The sequence below is a fragment of the Canis lupus genome, chromosome 1, assembly GCF_011100685.1.
Source record: "Canis lupus familiaris isolate Mischka breed German Shepherd chromosome 1, alternate assembly UU_Cfam_GSD_1.0, whole genome shotgun sequence".
In the NCBI taxonomy this organism is placed as follows: domain Eukaryota; kingdom Metazoa; phylum Chordata; class Mammalia; order Carnivora; family Canidae; genus Canis; species Canis lupus.
Window position 1 is genome coordinate 108,545,177 of NC_049222.1, and position 8,367 is coordinate 108,553,543.

Below are 8,367 nucleotides of genomic sequence, written 5' to 3' on the forward strand. Positions count from 1 at the left end.
TGGTGGGTGCTGAGTGAAGGCTGCCACTCCCAGACACCCCCTGTCCCCACTACTCCCTTAAAGAGTGCTTCACTCACTGGGGTCCCCTGTCGGCCTGGGCACGAGTCCCCACTTGCCTTCTGCATTCTAGAATAAAATCCTTTCTTCTTTCCCCAAGGCAGCCTCATAAATATTTGCAGACAGGGGTCTCCCCTGTTCTCATTTACGGACTCACCATCCCCTGTCCCTTGGTTTTGAGTTGGGTCCCTTGTCACTGGGGTGAGTGGAAGGGCTGCTCCAAGTGTTTATTGGCCCTGCTTCCTCCCTAGTACTCTCTCCACGGGCAGAAGCGTTTTCTCTTTCTCTGAACACGAGCTTACTTGACTGCATTGGAGTGCCTCGTGCCTCCTTCCTACTGCCCGTGTGAGGATTGAAGGGGCCACAAGGAATGTCCCCTTCCTGTCACTGGGGTGTGCTACCATCACAGTGGTACCCAGATGGAGAGTCCAAGAGGTGGTGTGGAAAGGTGGCCCACTGCAGAGACTCTGAGGCGACCTCAGGATCTCTCCCCACCCCTGGCCACTCCAAAGACCAAAGAGGAACAGACATGAGAAGGACAGAGGGCTGTTTTCAGAAACCTTTCTGGAGGGAGGATTATCTCTTTACTGATGTAGAGGAGGATGTTCAGTTGTCAGGCATCATAGCGAGGCGGGGGGCCTTCGGAGTGGTCAGATAGGGGGACGAAGCAGAACCGGCATAACTCAGGTTGTTGGGGCCAGTGGTGGGTGTGTTCACAGGGCTGGTGGCAGAGGGCGGGGAGAGGGTGGTCAGCACCACGCCACCCTCATCCAGGGAGCGCTTGTAAGGGACTGGAGTATCATTCCGGAGGTCCTGGAGGGCCAGGTAGGCCTGGAAAATCTGTGGGCAGGAAAGGGCATGCCAAAGGCTAGCTTGGGTTAGGGGAGAGAGGGACTGGGGCTGGGGACTGGTCCAGGAGGGGGACAACAGGGTACGGTTGTGCTCCCTGCTCGCTGGACAAGGGTGCACAGCATGATGCCTAAGGCTGGGCTGCATCTGCTCACCCTAAGGGGAGCCTTCTTTCCAATTTGCCCCATCCCAGAAGAAGCTAGCAGAGGCCCTGGGCAGAGCCATCCCTCACTCCCGGAGGAGCTGAGAGCGGGAATGTTCTAGCCCCCCAACCCCACCCTGCAGAGGGGACCTATCCTCACCCAGGTGAAGATGGAGAAGAAAGCGAAGGTGATGGCGGCCTTGGCACTGCTGCTTCCCAGGAGGAACCCTTTGGGTGGTGAATGCTGCCACTGGTTGGCCAGGAAGCAGAAGCCCACGAACCAGATGCCTATCCACAGGACTGGGGGTTGCAGGAGAGAAGAGGGACAGGGGTAGCCTGGCTCAGGAAGGGTGAGGCTGGAGGCTGGCCAAGGGGTCTCTCCCTCCATGCCCTCCATAAAGTACACTGCTGGAGTGCAGGTGGGCTGACCACTACGGGAGCCACTGGCCACACGTGGCCATCTGCATCTCAGTTAATTAAAATAGGATTTAAAAATGCAGGTTGCACTGGCCACCCTTCAAGTGCTTGGTGGCCATGTGTGGCCAGTGGCTCCCATAATTGGGGAATGTGGCTATGGAACATTTCTGTCTTCACAGAAAGTTCTTTCGGATGGCCCTGGAGTCAACAGCCTTTGAGGGCCCTCCCAGCCCTGGAACGCTGGGGTTGGCCTGGTGCAGAGGGTGAGGAGGAGGTGGGGATAGTTAACATCAGACTGCGAGGAGGGACCCCAGGTCCTGGGGCAAAGGAACTCAGTTATTTGGTGCTTACTGTGTGCCAGTCTCTATCTAGAGTACTGGGCAGTGGTTAGGAGGCAAGACTTTGTTCTGAAGCCTGGGATTGCCAATCAGCAGCTGTGTGCCCAATTACATAATCTCGTCAAGCCTGTTTCCTCCTCTGCAAAATGGGGAGAGGAGCAGGACTTCCCTCCTCAGGTGGGTCTGGGGAATCAATGAAACCAGGCACGTGGAGCCCCTGGCTCTGGGCCTGACATGTGGGAAGTGCCCAGAGAAGGTCAACGTTACTCCAGGCCTCCTTTCTCTCATTTCGTGCTCAGAAAAAGTCCTGCATTGTGGGGGTTTTCATCCCAGCTTCTACTGAAGCTCAGAGAGGGGAAGAGAGCCGCTTGAGCCCACGGGGCGACCAGGCGCCCGAGTTGAGATTTCAAACTCCCGTCGGCCTGGCTCTGTGCTGGAACCCCACCTCCCACCACCGGGTGGCTTTTCAAGAAATGTTCTGTGAAGAAGGGAGGTGAATGTGAGGAAAAAGCAGGGCAGAAGGGAGGCTTCTAGAATTAGCCTGGGGGTCAGAAGAGGTGACCCTTACACTGAGTCTAAAGGATGAGTAATAATTCCCTGGGGGGAAACAGCAGGTGCAGAAGAGCTTCCAGAAGGGAGGGGTGAGGCTTCAGGTCACGTGTGGAGGACGGTGGGCCAGCTGGGTGGCGAAGGGAGGTGTCCCAGGGGCCTCCAGGGGCTAAAGGGGCAGCTCTGGGTGGGTCATCCCCGGGGTGGGGAGTTGGTGCTCACCAGCCAGGATGAAGTCCAGGAGCTGGAAGGCCGTCTTGAAGCGGGTGCTGCCGATGCGGCTCTCGTGGGCATCCAGGGCGAGGAAGGTCAGGCAGCTGAAGAAAGCCAGGAGGCCGGCTCCTACGGTGAAGCTGCAGGCCACATTGTTGCCATTGAGGACGCAGTGGAGCTTTGAGGACTCGGTCTTGTTCTGGTAGCCATCGGTCAACAGGGAGGAGAAGACGATGAGGGAGAAGACCTGTGGGTGCAGGAGGGAGGAATCCAATCCCAGTGGGCCAGAGCAGAGCTGTGTCCACAGAACCTGCACAACCCCCTGGGTCCCTATCTGGGAACAGTGGGCCCTGTCCCTCACCCTGTCACGTCCTCAGGGCTTCTAAGCTTATCTCTCCTAAAGCTCCTCACCTCCTCTCTCCATCCTGGTTCAGGTCTCATCCTCTCCCCACCACTGGATCCTCCTCCCTGGCCTCCCTGCCTCCAGTCTCCACCCCTCTGCCTATCTCCCACAAGCCTCCACAGAGGTCCTTCCACACCCTGCCCTCCTGCACTTTTCCATCTTCGTCTCTCTCTCTCTCTCCACTCCCCGCCTCCCTCCCCCACCTCACCCATGCTCCCCTTCTGCCACCCCAAACAAGTACCTGCCACCAAACCCAGGTGCCCATACAAAATACTTAGCAGTGCCTGGGGCGTGTGAGGAGGTCCAGAAGCATTTGTCACCCCTGTGATGATCTCTGCCTGCCAGGCCTTTCCCTGGGCCTGCCATTTCTTCCTCTTCCCTCCCCACTCCCCTTGTTCCTCTCAACTTGTTAAAATAAATTTGTGAAGCATTTCAAACACACACAAGTACAGTCAGAGATGTAGCATTCAGTACCTAACGAACATTACCATTTTTCATTTTTTCCCCTCTTCCCCCCCCACCCCCCCTTTTACCCCAGGACTTTTTAAAAAAGCAAATACAACATCCCTGATACACTAGCTTCTCACCTGTGCCTGCTGCAGACAGCACACTGTAGTGTCACAGTCTGTGTCTCCACTTGTCTTCTACCGCATTTATTTATGAAATGCCATGCAGGCACTTCACACCTGAACCATCCTTGCAGCCACCCTAAGAGGGGGGTTACTACTAACAGCCCCATTTCTTTAGAAAATGGAACCAAGGCCCAGGGAGGCTGAGGAGTTGCCCAAAACCAATGGGCTGGTAGGTGCCGGAGCCTGGATTTGAACAGAAGCTGCCTAGCTCCTGAGCCCACTTTAGGGCCCTGTTATACTGCCACAAGCTGAACCAGACGCCTGGAGGGCAGGGGTTCCTAGCGGTGCCACTCAGTGAAAATGTTAAGCTCCATGCTTTGCCCCAGACAGTCACCATGCAGTGGTGCAAGGTCCATGCCAGATACAGAAGGGACTAGTGTGTATGAGGTGGGCAGTGGGAGTTGCCCCAGGGAGGCTTTCTGGATGAGGTGATGGCTGTATGGCGTAGTGCAGGACGATAAGGTTGTCTGGAGGGCAAATAGGGAGCCACAGCAGAGCTGTGAGTAGGGGAAGACAGGGGCAGATCTGAGGCCTTGGGTAGAGACAGACTGGAGGGGGTGAGTCTGGAGGTCGGAAGGCCAGGGAGGAGGCTGCAGCCTGGGGTCTGGGAGAGAGTCGAGGTTTGAGCCAGAACCATAGCTCTGGGGCTGGATTCAGGAGGAAATAAGGTGAGGCCTGAATTGCATGTTAAAGAATGAGGAGTTTGTCGGGCAGATAGGGGAGGGAGGGCATTCCAGGGGGGTGTAAACTGTGTTTGCAAAAGCCAGATGCTGCAGAAGGGGGCTCCTTCGGGGACTGGAGAGAAATCTCACCCGAGGGATGGAGTGTGAGATGAGGCTGGAAAAGTAGGTGGGAGCCAGAGCCTCAGAGGCCTTGGACACCAGATGGAGAGGCCTGGATTTGGGAGCCATGGAAAGTGAAATTTCTTACTTGGATTTAACTTCAGGCACGGAAGGGTTCTGAGCAGAGGGTGGCCGGGGTTAGACTTGGCCCTGGAGTCAGACACAATATCCAGGGTCGCGATGGTTCGGAGGGGGCAAGACCAGAGGCCAATAGACCAGAGAGGGGATTGGTGGGAAGGCCTGGGCAGAAATGTGGAGACTTGAGCTGAGGTCAGAGCTCTGGGGAGTCCAGTGATATTTAGGACGTAAAATTGGACTTGGTGATTGATTGGATGTGGCAGTATTGGGGACGGGAGTGGGGGAGTAGGTGAGAGGAAGGAATTCACTAGAATTTGAACTCCGCCTGGATAGGGACCGCTTTTCTCTTTTCCCACCACCAGCTTGGACCTCAGCCAATGTGTGTTGCTCTTGCCCTGCCCTTCAGATGAGGATGGAGGAGGCTCTGCCCCTAAACTCCTAAACTCCTCAGCTTCTGTCCATCCCCCTCCCTCCTTCCCCTTAATTGCCTTCTCTCAATAAAAATCATAACATAACAATGACAAGGAGTCCCTCTTTTGTCTGGCACTTTAACATTCTCCAAGGCTGTCCACATCCATCCCCTGTTTTGGAGCTAGGAGTCCACATAAGGGGAGCATTTTGCTCTGCTGCTTGGGGACAGAGCCAGGTCGAGGACTGGAAGGCCCATCCATCATTTGAGCCTGTATCCATTTTACCTGCCTACCTCCCTCGCACCAGCCCCACGTGGTAGATGTTACTGATTCATTTCTGTTTCACAGGTGATAAATCGAAGCCATTATGGTGGAGTGGAAAGAGCCAGACGTGTCTGACTCTGCCAGCTGTGTGGCCATGGGCAAATCATTCACCTCTTGGAACCTCAGTTTCCCAGTCTGTCTCTGTGCTGTGAAGAGGGGGTGGGGCCAAGGCCTGATGGTAGTTCTCATGATTGGCCCAGAGAGGGGATGCATCCTCTCAAGGTCAGCGAAGGAGGTGGGGACTGGGATCCACTTCTCCTGACTTCCGGGCCTGTGGGCTGTCCGTCCACCGACCCTGAAAACCTTGGGCTGCTGGCCTGAACCCTGGGCACTGGAAACTCAGGGAGGGGGCTCAGCTGGGCTGGAGGGACCCGAGCCCTCTGAAGCCAGAGTCCAACCTCCTTCCACGCCCTCCTTGGCCCATCCCCAGGGAAGGAGCAAAGATTCATCAGTTAAGACACCAGCTGGCAGGCGGCAGTGAAAGGACAAGAGCACCAGCTGCCCAGAGACTCCCTACTGAGGAGCCAGGCCAGGGGGGAAGGAGGAGAGGGCAGGGAGGGAGGGAGGATGGAGGCGGCGGGCAGAGTCCGTGACCAAAACGTCTGGCACGGTCCGTGGCCCTTCCCTCCCCCTTCCCCACGCCACTCCACGCCAGCTGGGCCTCCTCCCCCCCCCCACCACCCGCTTTTCCTTCCAGAGCCTTGGAGGTGTGAGAATCCTTTGACTTGCCCGCCAGCTGGGTGACGTCCTTGGGCAAGTCACTCAACCTCTGTGAACCTCAGCTTCCCTGTGGGTCAAACAGAGGTAGCCATGTTCATGTCATAGGGTTGTGGTGAGGAGCAGAAGGGCTAACTGCCCGTGAGGGACTCAGAACCTGGATGTGGAATTCCTAATTCCCCCCTTCCCCTGGGGGAGAACACAAGTGCCCGTCACCCTCGGTCCCCCAAATTGAAAGCGTGATTAATACCTTCCAGGTTCACGCTTATCAGTTTAGGGGCATTAACTGGTTTCACTTTCAGAACGGTCTTTCCTACAAGCAGGGCCTCTTATACGCAAGGCTATAGAGGTTCAGAGAAATCAAGTCACTTCCTCAAGGTCATGCAGACATAGGGTGACTGGGTACGTTATCCAACAAAATGTGGCATTTTTGAGAAGGAAAGGTGGCAATTCCCGCTGATTCAATTAGGCCCAGGCAAGGCAAAGCGGGGAGTGTGCCACCCTATGTGGGCAGCATGGGGCTGAGCCAGGATTCTAAGCCAGGCCCTTTGGATCCTTCTCCATCCACAGGTTCCAGAAGGGGTTGGAAGGAGAGGCTCTGGCTTAGGACCCTGGATCTGATTCATCTACTCCCATGACCCCAGTCAAGTCTCATCATCTCCCTGGCCCTCAGTTTCCAGCTCTGTCAAAGGAGAGCAGTGGAGGTGGCACAGCATAAAGCCCAGACTTTGGGCAGCCCGGGTGGCTCAGTAGTTTAGCACCGCCTTCAGCCCAGGGCATGATCCTGGAGACCTGGGATCGAGTCCCACGTCAGGCTCCCTGCATGGAGCCTGCTTCTCCCTGGGCCTGTGTCTTTGCCTCTCTCTCTCTCTCTCTCTCTCTCTCTCGATCTGTGTGTCTTTCATAAATAAATAAAATCTTAAAAAAAAAAAAAAGCCCAGACTTCCCCCTGACTCCCTCCACACTGTGTCTGAGAGGGGAGAACTGCTATTTCCTGTCACCCATGGGGCAGTCAGCCCCACAGGAGGGCCTCACCCCTGCAAAGATCCGGGTGATTGTCTTTGGTCTCTTCAGAAACTGCACAGCTTCACTATCAGCCAGGTCCTGGAGGCTTTCAGGGATGTGCATGGCGGCTGCTTCTGGGTCCCTGGGGGGCGGGAGGGGGGATGCTGGGTGCTGCCTGCTGGGTGCCGCCGTCCAGAGGCTCCAGGCCCGCCCTGGGCTCGGCTGCTGCAAGAAAAGAGGGATGGTGGGAGGTCAGAGTCAGAGGCGTGGGGTGAAGGAGCTGCCAGGGGTCCCAGGAAGAGGGGCACGGGGTAGAGGGTACTGGAGGGTCCCAGGAATGAGGTTGTGTGGGGTCTACCAGGGTTATGAGGAGTTGGGGCTTGGGGATGAAGGGGCTGCTGGGGGTCCCAGAGGTGGGGGTGCAGGGCGAGAGGGTGGGTGAGGGTCCCATGAATGGGGTGAAGGGGAAGGGAGCTTCTGAGAATTCCAGAGATGGGGACATGATGTGAAGGGGCTGCTGGGGCTCCCAGGGGTCAGGAACGCAGGCTGAGGAGGCTGTCGGCTGAGGGGGCTGCCCGGGTACCCGGAGGTGGAGGTGCAGGGCGAGAGGATCCCAGACCAGGGGAGAAGGCGTGGGGAGAAGGCTGGGAGACTGGGGTCACATCCTTGACCCGGGAGCTGGGAGGTCATTCTGAGGACTATGTGCTCTGGGTGGGAAGTCTAGAGAAGGATCTTCCAGGGACAAGGGGGTGCCAGAATGTAGACCAGAACCCCTGGAAGGTCTGAGCCAGAGGAATCCCTTCCAAGGTGCTGACAGCCCCCATAATGGAGAACCCAGGGGTTTCAGGGTGTATTTTTAGGCTGGCCTCGTGGTTTGGGGTTATTTTCTTAGGATAAGGGCCTCCCCTTAGTATTCAAGTCCATCTTCCTAAGAGTGCATTTCCTGAAGCTGGGGGGTCTGGACCTCAGATATGCGGGGAACACGGTCTCAGAACTGAGCTCTCCCCTCAGAATTAGGAGGTCAGGCCCCAGGCACCAGGCTACCTTCTTTGAATCGGAGTCTTCCCTTTAAGGACCTGGGATGGGGGTGGTGGGGCTTGGGGGTGATGCTGTCTGACAAAGGGCCACCCCTACTCTGGAGGCCCAGTCTGCGTCACCTGGAGGCCGGCTCTTCCTTCCGCCCACCCTCCCCTCCTGGTCTCTGGCGCCACCTCAGCCTCCTTTTGGTTCCGCTTTTTCCCGCCTTTTCGCTCCTCCACAGCTGATTGGCTGCGTCCAAGTCCCGCCCCCGCCCTTTCCCCGCCTACTCGGGAGCTGACACGAGCGGGGGCGTGGCCTCAGCGGACGTTGGGCCGCCCGCCGTTGGCTGGCTGCGCGCGGGAGCTCTGCCC

The 8,367-nt window shown here is 57.0% G+C and overlaps 1 protein-coding gene across 4 annotated transcripts; it reads right to left on the reverse strand.

The window, feature by feature from the left end:
* Window positions 1-587: 587 nt before the first annotated feature.
* On the reverse strand, window positions 588-8,281 carry SYNGR4 (synaptogyrin 4). 4 transcript variants are annotated; one of them, XM_038528373.1, is made up of 5 exons: window positions 8,134-8,281; window positions 7,007-7,201; window positions 2,575-2,812; window positions 1,209-1,348; window positions 588-897 (listed from the first exon to the last, which is right to left on the reverse strand). In XM_038528373.1, the coding sequence occupies exons 2-5, from the start codon at window positions 7,097-7,099 to the stop codon at window positions 664-666; spliced, it is 705 nt and encodes a 234-aa protein (XP_038384301.1). In that variant the 5' UTR covers window positions 7,100-7,201; window positions 8,134-8,281; the 3' UTR covers window positions 588-663. The 4 variants fall into 4 exon arrangements, with proteins under 4 accessions (XP_038384301.1, XP_038384303.1, XP_038384302.1 ...); XM_038528375.1 differs by having other exon boundaries at window positions 7,007-7,198; window positions 8,134-8,223; XM_038528374.1 differs by having other exon boundaries at window positions 7,007-7,198; window positions 8,021-8,179.
* Between the last annotated feature and the right edge of the window lie 86 nt (window positions 8,282-8,367).

Bases quoted from the DNA above. Each gene is read 5' to 3' on its own strand.
- SYNGR4 (XM_038528373.1), bottom strand. From the start codon at position 7,099: ATGCACATCCCTGAAAGCCTCCAGGACCTGGCTGATAGTGAAGCTGTG. The intron at 2,813-7,006 runs GTGAGGCCCTCC...CTGCACCCACAG, and splicing joins TCACCCGGATCTTTGCAGGG to GTCTTCTCCCTCATCGTCTT. The intron at 898-1,208 runs GTGAGGATAGGT...TCCTGCCCACAG, and splicing joins TCTTCTCCATCTTCACCTGG to ATTTTCCAGGCCTACCTGGC.